Here is a 14574-nt window from a genome sequence, read left to right on the forward strand (position 1 = left end):
TGAGTGGCTTTTAAAATAGCTGAAACCAAATGAACAAACAATCTTTACAAGTGTCTCCACCATAATCTGAGGTGACGCTGCCAAAAAAGGCCAATATAAATGTCAGGCAGCTGCTCCTGAAGTGTCTGGCAGGGAAAGCTCATCCCTTCTGCTGAACTGTGCATGTTTATGGGCATGTTCAGGGCTTGAAAGCTTCCATGACCTGAGAGCAGCAGACCTCCTCCCAGCCCCATATGGTGAACATTTTCCAGCTTTCTTTCTCCTCCTGGATTTATGTGACTTTCTAAAAGAGTGTAGGAACCTACTTTATCCCCTGGATATCTCCACTTGGGTCAGATGAACTAATTGTAAAATCTGTTTCCTTCAAGATGAATAAATATCAATCCTGGTTCTTGCAGGAGTGATCCATGACACTGTGCAGCGCCTGTCTGAGCAGCAGGCTGCCATCACTCACTCATACAAGTGACACAGGCAGCTGCTTGCTGGACTTCAAAAGCTTAATAAAGCTCAGAATTTCAGTCCTTCTGGATCAGCCCTAGAGAGGGAATGCCCACCCTCCCTTTCAATTAACTCTGCAGGTTACCCTGCAGAGCCTTTTTCCCCTGTGTGACCTGTAATTATTTAATGATGAGGTATGATGACAAACATGCAGCTCATCACATACCAGGAAAGTGCTTTGCCAATCCCCTTTTAGAGCCATTTCAAGCCTGCAAATCAGCAGGGGTGATGTTCAAATTCCTTATTTTTGTTTTCAGTTTCATCCTTAGCAGAAAGGCTGTCAGACTGGCCCATCTCAGCAAGGAAGAGAGGTAAGAGCTCAGAAGCTTCAGATATTCAGAAACAAATTGTTTCTCTGGGGTGCTTCCCCACAGGAATGTGTGTGAATGTGCAGATTTATACATGGTCAGTGCAACTACCAACTGGAAATTGGGGCTGAAATTGGGATTTTAGCATAAACAGGCTGAGACACTGAAGCTAATATTCATCCAGTTATGGATATTTCTAAATTTCCAAGTCCTGCCCACTCTTCTATGCTATGATTTACCAATTCTGGGTATCTGTGAATGGAGAAGATTTTTCCAACCATGTTCCCAGACTACATCTCCAATAAATTATTCTTTACCCAGCAGTGCTGACATGTCTCCTTTTGGGTCTCCTTCACATTCAGACTGGGTGATAAAATTTTTAAATTTCTGTGTTTATAAAAGTATGGTTTCCATACTTTATAAAGTATGTGAAATAGTCAGTGAAATGAACAAAAAGTACTTTCTAAATGTGAATTTTGGTACAGTGCAAGTGAAAGGGGAGCTCTGCTTAGGAATGTGAGCAGCATCAGCTCATATTTTATTCCCAGCTATAGTAAATCTGTAGGGATTTAATTGATTTATATTGCTTTTCTTCTGGTCTTACACCAGCGAACATGAGGATGAATTGGCTCTGCATCCTAAAATAGCTGTACAAAGATTTATTTTGTTAGAGCTCATTGCCAAAATCAACTTCCATTTCCCATTCCCTGGGTCCATTTTTAATGTAACTTTTAGGCACCAGCATTTGAAATATGTATGTTAAGATAAGAACTTGAAATCTGACTTAAAAACAAAGCCTAACCCAACTTTCTTTCCCATGTGTTGCAGTAAGTTTGGGTTTTTTATAAGAAAGATGAGAGTGAAGAGGTTCCCCCAAACACCTTTTTTTCTTTTATTCTGACTCTGATTTTATTTTCACACAGGAAAAGGAAGATCAGTGAGGCATATGCCAAGGCACTGGGGATGAGAGAGGCATTACAAGTAAGGGATTAATGCCTGGTTTTGCCTCTGTTGTACAATATTGCTGCTCCTTTGTTCTGGATGATGAGGGCAAAGCTCCTGACACCTAAAATGTGTACCTAAAATTGCATGTTGGGCCATTCGACAAGGGGAGGACAGGACTGAGTACAAGAAGAAAAGAACTGCCAGTCTCACCCTGCACAAGAAAAGAAAGGCAGTGCATGTTTTAATTTGTCCTGTCATGGTCCTGTGGGAGACTGGTGTTTCTGCAAAAGCACAACAATTTGTTTTGTGCTGATGGATAGCATTAGCCAGATGACATGGCACTCCTTTGTCACGTATTCTTAGCCTGTTTTCCCCCTCTTCAAAAGAAAAATGTTCTTTATTTCCAATTTCTCTGTCAGTGTTTCACTGTTTTCTCTGTTGAAACTCACAGCCTGTGCATTATGAGGAGAAGGACTGGGCCATGGAGCAATATTCAGGGGGCTGCTACACAGCCTACTTCCCACCAGGCATCATGCATTCCTATGGAAGGTAAAACTGAGAGTGCTTCGCTTTCTAATTCACATTCCTTAGCCCATGTACAATGCTATACTTTATGCAACACACCCATGGCATATTTGCAATATCAGGGGAACTTCAACCCTCTTTCCACTCCCTTACTCCCCAGCTAATGAGGATCTTGCTATTTGCTTTACTGAGAGCGGAGTTTCTCTTGTGCCTTTCAAGGAAATGGAACACAGTCACACAGGGAGGTGCTCAAGCAAAAAGGCACAAAGGCCTTTCCCCTCTGGATTATTTACAGTAGTTTGTGCTGAGCAGTATTTGCAGTGGATCTCTCTGGAGACCCCCAAGCCCTTGAGGACACACATCTTGGACAGATGAAGAGTCTCCAGTGACTGTATAAGTGGAGCATCAGGTTCAGGAGAAGCCCAGGAGCTCCTCAACATGTCCAGCATGGGGTCAGACCCTGCCTGAGCTGAGATCACGTGGGGAGGAGTTGTCCCATGTACAATCATTTTTCTCTTGTCATTTATTCAAGCACTCAGGCAGTGATGGGTGAGGTGTCTGGAAGTGGCTGTCAAGCAGACAGGGAAAAACTAATGGGGGATTAGATGGGAGCCCTTAGACCAGGCACATTCCCAGTGGGAGAGGGAGCTTAGTACCTACAGCTGGGTTGGCTGGGATGCTTGTGCAGCCCTGCAGGGCTGAGGGACTGCCTTTGTGACCCTGTGGGGTGGGTGCAGCTCCCTGAGTGCCAGGCCTTCAGCCAGTCAAGTCCAGCCTCCAAACAGAAGCTGATATTGGAGATCTAGCACTGCAGGAACATCATCCACATTCCACTGCTGTAACAGCAGGATAACAGCAAAGCTGCCATGCAAAACACTGTCAGTTCACTGCATTGCTGGAGGCTGTTAGGATTATCCCTTTTCCCAGCACTAAACTGAGGCCTGTATAACTTGGTATGGAAGCTGGGAACCCTGATTTATGCCTTAGGTTTTTCTCTCTCTCAGATCTTGAATTTTGTGTGCAGAAGCAAGCAGGTGGTCCTGCAGGGACAGCTTATCACACCTGAGCCCAGTCTGCAGGGATTCTGCAGAGCTGAAGCCACATGCTCCATCAAAGCCATAAACTGCTTTTAGAAGGAACATCACCCTCCTGTCACTTGTGCCCTGACATTCTCACTTGTTTTGAAGGATCATTCGCCAGCCTGTTGACAGGATCTACTTTGCTGGCACGGAGACAGCGACGCAGTGGAGCGGATACATGGAGGGGGCCGTGCAGGCAGGAGAGAGAGCAGCCAGAGAGGTACAGACCCCTGCTCTGCTTCCAACAGCTCTCTCAAAAGGCTGGAAAGGATTAAGTACTGCTTGGAGAGTCTGATTTAGTGCACAGGCTCCTAGAATTGACAGAGAGGGATACTAGAGAACAACTCAAAAACAACATGACCAAAGTATGTTTATTTTTTAAACTTACTTAATTAGTTATTGAATCAAGTGAAGCCAAGAATCTCAACCAAATCAGAATATTACTGAACTGGTGACTTAAAATAAAGCTTATGCCATGTACTGTATGTCTAGAGGAAAAAAACAAAAAAAAACCTAACCTGATGCTGCTTGTAGATACACTACCTCAATTTCTAATAAATTAATCACTGCATGTTTTAAAACTCATCTAAGTAATTTGAAATGCTCACAGCTATTTCCTGTGCAGAAATCTGAAAATCTGAACATTGTTCTCGTTTTTGATCTATCCCTTCTGCTTCTCCTTTTACAAGACAGTCCTGTTAGCTGAGCTTTATGAAATTGTAATGTGCAGCTCTGATAATGTCTGAATCTTCTCAGAATGACACACAGTGGGCTGGGTTCCCAGTCACAGTGAAATCCCTTTTCAACAATATGAAGGGAGAGGAAAAAATCTTTAAAGGGTGCACATTGCAGTTACAACTGCATGGCAAAGCCACAGAGTTGTTATTTAAATGAAAATCAGTCTTTTACTTCCATTTGACAGAATGTCATATTCACCTTATAATCCTTATTACTTGCTTCATTTCAAGTTACCTAATTTCCCTTTTCTCCCTGCCTGTGAGCAGTAGTTACAAAGACAGTGAGCTGTCTTCTGGAGGCATTCATTTGCCCCCCCCCAAAATCCCAATGATTGTTACAATCAGTTTATTCTCAAGAAAAATCCTTGATGACCTTTGTTCTGCCTGAATAGGTGAGGGAAGGGTCCATTTTTCTGTGCTGTGAGAGCCTCAGGGTTGCATCTCTCCTCTTTCCATATCCCAGAACATCACTCCTAACAGGTTTTGTGTCCCAAGTGCATGGCTGGAACCTCACCTTGGTATTTCTCAAACTGCCTTGAGAAAAAGCTTTTTTACTTTAACTCAGAAAGAAAATCCAAACAACTAAAAACCTCCCACAAAAAACAAATTAGAGAAGCTCTAGTAGAAATCACTGTACATTTTCTGCTTCAAGAGACTTTCAGCTAGTCATAGTTACACCTTCTATCAATGTCACTTGCTCTAAATTCCTCTGTTTCTCCAGAACTGGAAGTATTGTGGATTATAATTTTTTTTTCACATGGTACAAGTAATTTCTTCTTCTAGGTATTGCACAGTATGGGGAAGATCTCCAAGAGTGAAATTTGGATGCCAGAGCCAGAGTCAAAGGTAAGCCAGAGTATCACTGTCACCCAGTCAGGCAGACACCCCTCAGTCACCTGTGTCCCTGTTTCAGTGATTCCTGTGCACCCTGCTCCCAGGCAAGGCTTTAGTCACCTCACATGCTGATGGCATTAATTTTTGTGACTTGTCCAAGGAATATTGTTACCCCAGTCTGAAGGGTGGATGACTAAGAGCCAGGCACACTGATCTCAGAGCCTGGGGGACTGAAAAATGCAGCCTAATTCTGCCCAGTCCCAGGCCATGGTTTAAACCAAAATAGAACCTCATTCCAGCCACAAGGAACTCCATCTTCACAGTCCTGTGGCTGTTCAGGATGACAGAACACACATCTCACAGCCATGACTCTCCTTCCCTGCACCACCTGGGAAACACCTGTGACCTGCCCAGCCTCACGGGAGGCGTTTGCCCTTGTGGAGTCACCATCTCCTCTCTCCCCCAGGATGTCCCAGCCCGACCATTCCCCAGGAGCTTCTGGGAGAGGAACCTGCCCTCGGCGCCGGGGCTGCTGTGCCTGCTGAGCTGCACCCTGTGCCTCACCTCTGTGGCTGCTGCAGGGCTCCTGGTCTCTAAAAGGGGACTTGCTTGCAGGAACTAGCGGGGACCAGCGGACACTGCACACCTCCTCTCCTTCCCTTTCACCAGATGAGTGTTATTTTGGAGAAAAGTGGCATGGACAGCTGGAAAGAGCATAAAGTTGTTATTCTCCTTGTGATTTTTCTTTTTAGTCCCAGAATTAATGCATCTAATCTACTGCAGTTGCTACCAGTGAAACGGAAATAAATCAGCTGTGGGGGTGTTTTTCAAACTTGTCCATTTGATTTTGGTTGGACATGATAATATCAATGATATACTCCTAATACAGGAAGGCAAAATGCAGATCACACCTTTTCTGAGTTGCAAAGAGGTCTCAGAGAATGCTTTTGTTTCCACTCAGTGCTCTATTTTTCACCACACGAGATGGTAAATGCCTTCCTGCATCACCTCAGTCAGCAGCTCAGAACATCTGAGGTTGTTCCCATACCTTCCCTGCTGCACAGAAGAGATTAGTATGCCAATCAGTCATAGAATTGCCAAATTAATTTTCAAATGCATTTGATTAATTATTAACCATCTCAACATGAAACTTAACCCCGAGCTGGATGAAAGGAGGGAATTAGCACAAGGCACAGCACTGAACAAGGAGAGAGGAGGCAAGGCTGGACTTCATCCTGCCACTGCCAAGGAAACATCTGTGCACATCTGCTCTGCAGGGTGCCTGCCCTGAGAGCATCCATCCAGCCCAGCCCTGTGCTGCCACAGCACAGTGAAATGAATTAGCAAAGTTGAATTCCCCAGACTTGCAGCAGGTGCTGGCTGTTATTTTCCAAATGGCAGCAGCTTCCTGGTTCCCTGTCCATTTACTGCCCCTCATTTTGCTGCTAATCCATAACCCCTTCTTCTAATGAGGAGAACTGTATTTGAGGCTCGAATTACTGCCTTGTAAATTACAGTAATTGGATGCGTCTGCCTGTTCCGCTCTTATTATGTACATGATACACTTAAAATAATCACTTTAGTGTTTGACTGAAGTCTGGAATGTATGTTTCACAATGTGCCATCATTATGTGGTCTTTTTGCCATGAATTTTGAGTGTTGTCCCTGTCCATGAACTCAGCTGTTGTTCAACATGGGTGAAATGTGCCTTTCAAGAGTCCTGGAACCTTGATCTTCTTATAAACTTTTCTTCAGATTCTGCCTTGCTTGTTTTTTTGTGAGTTCCATGAATTGCTGATTGACTCGAGGGCTGCCTGCTGAGTGTGCTCTCCCCAGCTCCAGCTGAGCAGGGATTCCTGTGCACGAGGAGTACCCTGTGCATGCAGCCTGGCACAGCCACAGTGCCTCCTCAGGGATGGAGCACAGGCTGCTGCTGAGCCTTTTGTGGTGTGAAATCGTTCTACACTGCCACACGTTTCCCCCAGGGAGACATTTCCACCACCTGAAAAACACTGCCTGTACCAATTCAAAAATAATTTATGCATAGGTGTCTTTGTAGCAATTAGAACCATTCATTTTCAGGCTTACTTTAGACTTGACAAGAACTCCTGTGTGCACATACAAAAGGGACCCCAAATCATCTGCAATGCACCCATGAGCCATCGCTGTCCAGCTTCACTTTTCACCTTATCCACACACATTTGTATTGAAATTAGTTTGGGGTTTGGAATACCAGTGCAATTCAGCTGAACTCATCTCACACTGTTAAACAGGGCCAGGTACAACATTGCCCCTTCCCAGGGAAAGGCACGTCTCACTGCTGTGGGATTGGCAGGCAGCAAGTGAAATGAGTGAGGTTGATTAAAATTGGCATTTCTGAAACTCCTGCAGCTCCCAGGCACCAGGCTGCTGCAGAGAAAGGGCAGCATTTGTCAGAGATTATAGACCAGTTCCCATACTGCTTTAATGCCCTTTCTGGCAATCAGACCAATTTCCCTGTTTAAACATTAAACATTTAGCTTAAATATTAAACAGCCAGGCCTCTTTCTTAAACCAATTTTGAAACAGAATGGGACTGAGTTTATCACCACTGACAACTCCCCAAGTGAGCTGCTGCTGGTATTAAAGCTGGGAGGATGAAGCACCAGGGAAACACCTCTTTCTTTTGGGGGCCAAGCAGGGCCCTCACCCAGGCTGGGCAGTGGGAAAGCCTTGGGACACTTCCCTATCCAGGGGTGCTCAGTTTTTAGAGGAAGAGCTTTGCACTCCCTTGGCTGAAGTGGGAAATGTTCTGTCCTCTTTGAAGGACAAAGACACCCTGGTGAGGTGGGAGAGGCTGAGGTCCATACCAAGTCCTCCAGCACCAGTGTGGGAACTAAATTGCATTGACACCCCTGGGAAATGGGAAAACCTTAGGTGAAAGGACTGCTGGAAGTCAAACAAAGACCAGAGCAATGGCAGAAGGAGTAGCAGAGGGAGAAAACAACCCCTTAATGCTCCACAGTAGCAGTGAAATGGGAAGCCCCACTGAGCACAGAGATCAGGCAGACAAAATAAGCAAATAGGGAGATACATGGGAGAAGATCTGCCTCCTTTTAATCAAGTTGCTGGGTTTGCTTACAGATAGCCTGGCAGCTTTGCCCAAGCCCTGGGGATGGAAAAACACTCCTGTGAGGCTCTCCCTCCTCCTTTCTGGCCCACTCCCCTTGGCTGCAGCTCCTGCCTGCAAAGGGTGACATGGTTGTTCCTCCTGGCTGCCATCAACCAGCCCATGGGGACAGGGACCCTGAAACAGGGTGGGCTGCTGGGTCAGCAGGAGCTGGATGGGCAGGAGGTGCAGGAGAAGAGCCACTGTTTGATTTTTAGCACCATCAGCCTAGCAAGGCTTTCCTTCCCTCATTACCTGCCCAGTCCACAACCTCCTGGCATGGGAACTGACAACCCAAACCCCTCTGGTTGGAAACCACTGTGTGACAGCTCTGGGAAGGGGCCACCACCCCAAGGAAGCAGTGCCAGGTTGTAGGGGCTCCATGTTTTGGAGCAGTGAACGTGGATGTCCCCCAGGGACACAGTGGCCTTCCAGTCATGCTCCTTGTGTGGGACAAGGGGGAGGACTGACCAGTCACACCCAGGTTGCTAAAAAGGTGCATCCAACCTCAAAATGGTGAGGGACAGGAAGTCCAGAGATCTGGGACATGCCACATTCCTGGAAGAGTTCAAGGTTTCCCTGGATGGAGCCCCAAGCAGCTTGTTTTTATCAAAGGGTATTGGAATGGGGTAATCTTTAAGATTCCTCCCAGCCCAAAATATTCTATTACTGTGTGAAATTGCATTCTGGGAAAGCAAGAAGTTGCTGCCTTCATTTGGCCCCTCTGCTAGCTTTTACTTTTCAATTCACATTTGATTCAGCCCCCAGGTTTGTACTTGATCTCTTTTCCTAGGATCAAACATACCCCCCCAACTACTGACAAAATTAGCATTGAGTATTTGAACAAAAATAGCAGCAGGGTGATGTGCCAGCACAGTCTGACACATCTCAACCCCCAGTTTCCCACCAGCTGGTTCCCATGTCCCATTGACCAGGTTCTGATGCCTGGCAGCAAGGGCTTTCCTCAGCCAGAAACCATGCTGGGGTCAAGCTGGGGACTGGTTTTATGCTCTCTGCACAGTTCAGCTCCAAGCTTCACAAAAACAAACAAAAAACAAACCAGAGAGTCCTCTACTGTGAAACATGGCTATATTCAGTTCTCTTCCTTGTGGGCTCTTTCTCCCCTGCAACAGTTGCTTTTCACACAGACACACAGAGAGAAAGGAAATTTCATCTTGGTGAAAATCCAGGAGGGGAACCAAATGTGCTCTTTGTGAGTGAACTGTAACTTTTTCTGTTCCCACTCAGCTCCTGCACTTGGCACCAAATGCTTTGGGCTCCAGCTGCAGTTCCTATTCTGCTCTTTATTTGTAGTGCTTGACTTTCCAGGTTCTGTTCCCTGTTCCTTGCTCTCTTTGTTTTGGTTTTTTTCGACTCATCTTACATAACAGAGACAGAACAACCCAGGACACATAGAAGGAGCAGGGAAAGAAGTTTCCCAAGAGAGAGCCCATTACACATGAGAGGAGAGGGAAGCTTTAGCAGTGGGGCTAGCACCTTGCTGGGTGCCAGCAGTGCCTTCAAGCCACACATCTGTTCTTCCAGAGTCCCAGGGATGTGGTGTTCCCTGGTCTGTAATGAACAGATCAGACAGGGACATGAATTTCCTCTGTCTCTGACCTTACCAAGCACAAGAAAATATAAGACAGATGCCCTTTGCCATCTGTATCTTCCCACAGCTCTTTTTTATGAAATATGCCTGCCACTCACAGTACAAGAGGGCAGCTGCCACTTGAGATGAGGTTGAAAATGAAGCAAAGGAGATAATTATTGCTTGTGTTGGCATTTGGACTTCTCTGACCGGATCACTCACTTGAAAACTCCTTGGATTATAGCCTGAGCCCCATCATTTTCATCAAAACCTTGGTTAAATCCAGGACACCTGGCTGAATCCCAAAAGGCAGAGGCTGGCATTTGAAGAGGACTTGTGTCAGCAGACACCAGCTGCAGACAGCTGAGCTGAAGCTTGGCCAGCTCAGCAGCGTGGCACAGGCTGAAACAAAGGCTGTCATCTTCTGGGCTCCCTCACAGCAATATTTTATGCCCTCACACAAAAAATATGTGTCAGGAGCTTCACACTTTGGTTTGCAGGAAGGTCTCTGTGGGCATTTCTGCCCTGGTGTTCCCCCTTGCTGCTGAACTCTGGAAGAGAAGCACACTAAAGGGAAATGATGCACATCCCCAGCTTTAAGCGTTAGTTCTCACTCATCTCCAAGCTCTGATGTGCCACCCTGGAGGAAGCAGAGGAAGTCAGGCTCCATCCCTGCAGCCTCTGCCTCCTGGCCCTGTCCAGTTCCTGGCAGAAATCAGGGCAGTGAAGTGGCAGAGACACCAAGCCCTGCCAGCTCTGCAAAACTTCCTCCAAAGGGCAGCTGGAGTCCTGTCTCCTGCTGGGCAGCAGAAAGGAGCAGGAAGAAAAGAGTGAGCACAGATCCTAAATGCACCTGGGCATTCTCCTTCTCAGAGAAGGGAGTTTCTGTGGGGGCAGTTTGCTTTGCAGAGATGGATAGAGGTGCTGGCTCAAATATGCACACTCTGAAAAATTGCTCTGGTCAAACTCCATCTCATAAAGAATTATTGGGAAATAATATAGTTTCTAATTTAGTTAAATAGTCTTGCTCCACTCTGGAATTAATTGGCAAGTGGAGGCTGGAGTAATGTCTTCCTTTGATTTTGATGAAGTACAAGCATGCATTTCAATTGTTTAAGATAATGACTGCACAGCCCACTGGGACACCTCCCTGCCTCAGACCTGGAACAGAAGATTCTACATCTGAAATTATAATGTAATTTCTGCTAAATGCAACACTGCTGTGCAAAGTGTTTTCTTACAGCTTGGAGCATATGCAAATTGGGCACAGCCTGAGGGCTGACAAGGATGCCTCAGTGCATTATTGATATGTTTCCTTCTCCCTGCTCCCTGCCAGCCAAGCACCAGAGCATATTCAAGTGCAGTGTTAAATCCCAGTAGGCAGAGGGGCAAACAGAGCCACTTGACAAACCAAATCATCCAAAGGCTGCTGTTTCTGCTGGGTACCACTTCCTCAAGTGCTTCTTGGAGTCTCTGCTGCTGCAGGGACTCAGAGACACTCCCTCTCTCAAAGACACTGCTGAAGTTCCATAAGATTATGCCCTCAGGCAGAGGAGGCTGGTCTGTGTTTGCTCAGCCCCTCTCTGCTGTGGGTCAGATGAATGGATCACTTGGATTTGGATGAGGCTTTTCTCCCCCACAAACCTGCAGGGATGGTGGGAAGGAGTCTACAGAGCCTGCAGATGTCAGAGTAAATGGAGCTGGATGGAAATGGATTATTTTGTTAGGGCTGTTCTGCTAAGAAAGGATTAGAAACATTGCTATCAGAAAATTCACTGTGCACACAGCAAAAAACCAGCCCTGGAAGAAAGCTTATACCTTTGCTTCTAAATTAGAAACAGCATCTCACCTTCTGTCAAAACACAGGGTGTGACCAGCTTGGACTCAAAACAACTTGGTTTGCTTCTTTCAGCAGTGCCAGGAGGAATGGAGGACTGGGATGAGCTTGGCACTGGGTACAGTCCCAGCAGATGAAGCAGTGTGTGTTTCACAGGTATTTTTACATGGACCTGCTGGAGTGGGGCCAGGGGAGGGTCACTAAGTTGATGACAGGACTGGGGCACCTCCCCCATAAGAACAGGCTGAGAGAATTGGGGCTGCTCAGCCTGGGGAAGAGAAGGCACTGGGGAGACCTCAGAGAACCTTCCATTACCTAAAAGGGCTGGAGAGGGACTTCTTGGCAATGCTTGTTGTGAGAGATCAGAGGGTCTTATACTAAAAGAAGACAGATTTAGATTAGAAATAGGGTAAAAAAAATGGAACTGGTTGCCCAGAGAAGTTGTAGATGACCCACTCCTGGAAACGTTAAAGGCTAGGCTGGATGGGGCTCTGAGCACCCTGGTTTCGTTGAAGATGTCCCTGTCCATGGCAGGGGGTTTGGACTGGGTGACCTAGAAAGAACCCCTTTCTACATCCCCTCCAACCCAAACTATTTTATGGTTATTTTTTAAAATTATTTTTCGAGCTTTTTCTAGCCTAGCTTCAGAGTAGCTTATTGCTACTGACTGCACAAACCATGCACACTAAAATCAACTTACAAAGCCTCTTACTCAGGTGTATTTTTTTACAGCTTATCTTGGCACTCAGCTGCTAACTGAAGGCTTTTCTAGGAAACTCTGCTAATATTATGACTAGAATATCATGGCTCTGTTTCCAGGGACAGGCAAATTCATCTATAGCCTGCCTGGGTAAAGGACAGCTGAGTATTAACACATTATATGTGCAGCTACCTGTTAGCATGCACCATGTTAGATTCCCAGAGCCCACATCATCCCTGGTGCACTTCTTCAAAGCTAAATGCCCCCACAAGTTCCTAATTGCCATCAGCAGCTGGTGGGAGGTAGAAGCTGCCAGGTTTGGTACCCAAAGATCATCTGTGCCTGGGCAGGGCTGGTTTAGGACAGTTCTCTAGGGCCTCTGGAAGAGCTGCCTCCTTTTGGGGCAGCAGCAGGAGGCTGAACAGGGTGCCCTTGAATGCCTGAGAGGCACAAGGCCACTGAGTTTTAGCTCATGAGTTGTCCCCTAGGTGGGAAAATTTGAGCTCTTTGCAGGAGAAGTGAGATGCAAGTCAATTCCACCCAATAACAGAATTTCAAAATCCCATCCATCCCTCCTACACGGACACAGAGAGAGAAGGACAAGTCTGTGGGAGTCCTACAGTACCTACATGGGTTCAGACAGCAGAGGAGGATGAGGAACCTCCCTCCACACCCACACCACAGAGCAGGACCAACCTGAGAAAAAATGTGGTTTTTTCCTAGCAGATACCAAACTGTACTTTGGTTCTGCCATCTGAGACCTATCATTCTGGGATTTTGGGATTTTCTGAGGCAATGCCACAGGCTCAGGGAGAATTTATCCTGTCTTGAGCCAGAGGGCAAAACTCATCAGTCCCTCCAACATTTTGGGATCTGCTCCAGATGAGCAATTGGGAGAATTACAAAAGACAAGAAGAAAAAATTATCCTCAGCTCTTGTAGCACTGAGTTTTGCATGATTTAACCAAATAATTTGCACACATATCCCATCCTCTTCTAAACAATGAGTGAGATTTCTAATTGGTTTCTTGGGAAATCATATTTGTATCTTTTACAGATGTTAAACAAAATTGATTTCTTCTGTATTAATCTGTCCACATTAATTTTCTGCACACTGGACTGATGGAAATCCTGAAGAACCCCTTGGCTAACACAGTCTCTTTGAAATGCACACTGAAGTGTTGTAAATAATTAAAATAATAATAATAGCATTTCAGTTATGTCCTCTGGGATGCTCCAGGAGGATATGTCTGAACAAAGGGTTAAAAAGGTAGGTCAAATCTGACTCTACTTTCCACCCCTCAACTCTGTGAATCACATATTTAACTATTTAAGAATTATCATTAAAATCCACATCCATCACACAACCTGCACTCCCATCAACAAAACCAACCAAAGACAAAAGTTCCCCACACAAAAATCAAAATAACATCATCACAACACAGAAAAAAAATTGGCAATTCACTCAAAATCCACCCTTTGTGCCTTTACCCCAATTACAGCCAAAATTCACCATGAACATTCTACTCTCTAACAATTTTCAGTCCACATTTTGCCCAAACTTTCCCAATTACCATCCTTATCTCAAAATCCCCATGATCCTGGTTTTCAGCATCAAAACACTGTGGTGGCTTGACCCTGGCTGGATGCCAGACAGCCACCAAAGTCACTCTGTCACTCCCCTCCTCAGGTGGACAGAGGAGAGAAAATATAACAAATGGTTCATGAGTCAAGATAGGGCAGGGAGAGAAAACTCATCAAATGCCATCATGGGCAAAACAGGCTGAGCTTGAGCATAGTAATTGAATTTATTAGCAACAAAATCAAAGCAGGATAATGAGAAGTAAAAATAAATTGCAAACACAACTTCCTCCCATCCCTCTCTGCTTCCCAGCTCTCCCTCCTCCCCCCAGGGGCACAGGGAGATGGGGAATGGGGTGATGGGCAGTTCATCACACATTGCTGCTGCCACTGCTCAGGGAGAGGAGTCCTTCCCCTGCTCCATGTGGGATCCCTCCCATGGGAGACAGCTCTCCATGAGCTTCTGCAATGTGAGTCCATCCCACAGACAACAGATCTCCACAAATTGCTGCAATGTTGGTCACTCTTCCACAGGGTCAGTCCCTCAGGCACAGCCTGCTCCAATGTGGGTCCCCCACAGGGTCACAAGTCCTGCCAGGAAACCTGCTCCAGGCTGGGCTGCTCTTCATGGGCCTCCCATGGGGTCACAGCCTCCTCTCAGCATCCCCGTGCCCATTCTGGGTCTCCTCCCTGGGCTGCAGGTGATCTCTGCACCCCTGGGCCCTCCTGGGCTGCAGGTGATCTCTGCACCCCTGTGCCCTCCTGGCTGCAGGTGATCTCTGCACCCCTGTG

General features: G+C 46.2%; 1 protein-coding gene across 1 annotated transcript in view; it reads left to right on the forward strand.

Moving 5' to 3' along the window:
- The window catches only part of LOC103815769 (amine oxidase [flavin-containing] A-like), a 35096-nt gene extending 28411 nt beyond the window's left edge, over positions 1–6685 (forward strand). Inside the window, exons 10-15 of the mRNA XM_009089607.4 lie at positions 756–809; positions 1730–1787; positions 2203–2300; positions 3464–3575; positions 4876–4938; positions 5393–6685. Of these exons, the coding sequence (XP_009087855.1) occupies positions 756–809; positions 1730–1787; positions 2203–2300; positions 3464–3575; positions 4876–4938; positions 5393–5548 (541 nt within the window). The 3' untranslated portion in view covers positions 5549–6685. The remainder of the gene's footprint in view (positions 1–755; positions 810–1729; positions 1788–2202; positions 2301–3463; positions 3576–4875; positions 4939–5392) is intronic.
- The last annotated feature ends 7889 nt before the right edge of the window (positions 6686–14574 follow it).

This window comes from Serinus canaria, chromosome 1 (genome assembly GCF_022539315.1).
Source record: "Serinus canaria isolate serCan28SL12 chromosome 1, serCan2020, whole genome shotgun sequence".
NCBI classification, from domain to species: domain Eukaryota; kingdom Metazoa; phylum Chordata; class Aves; order Passeriformes; family Fringillidae; genus Serinus; species Serinus canaria.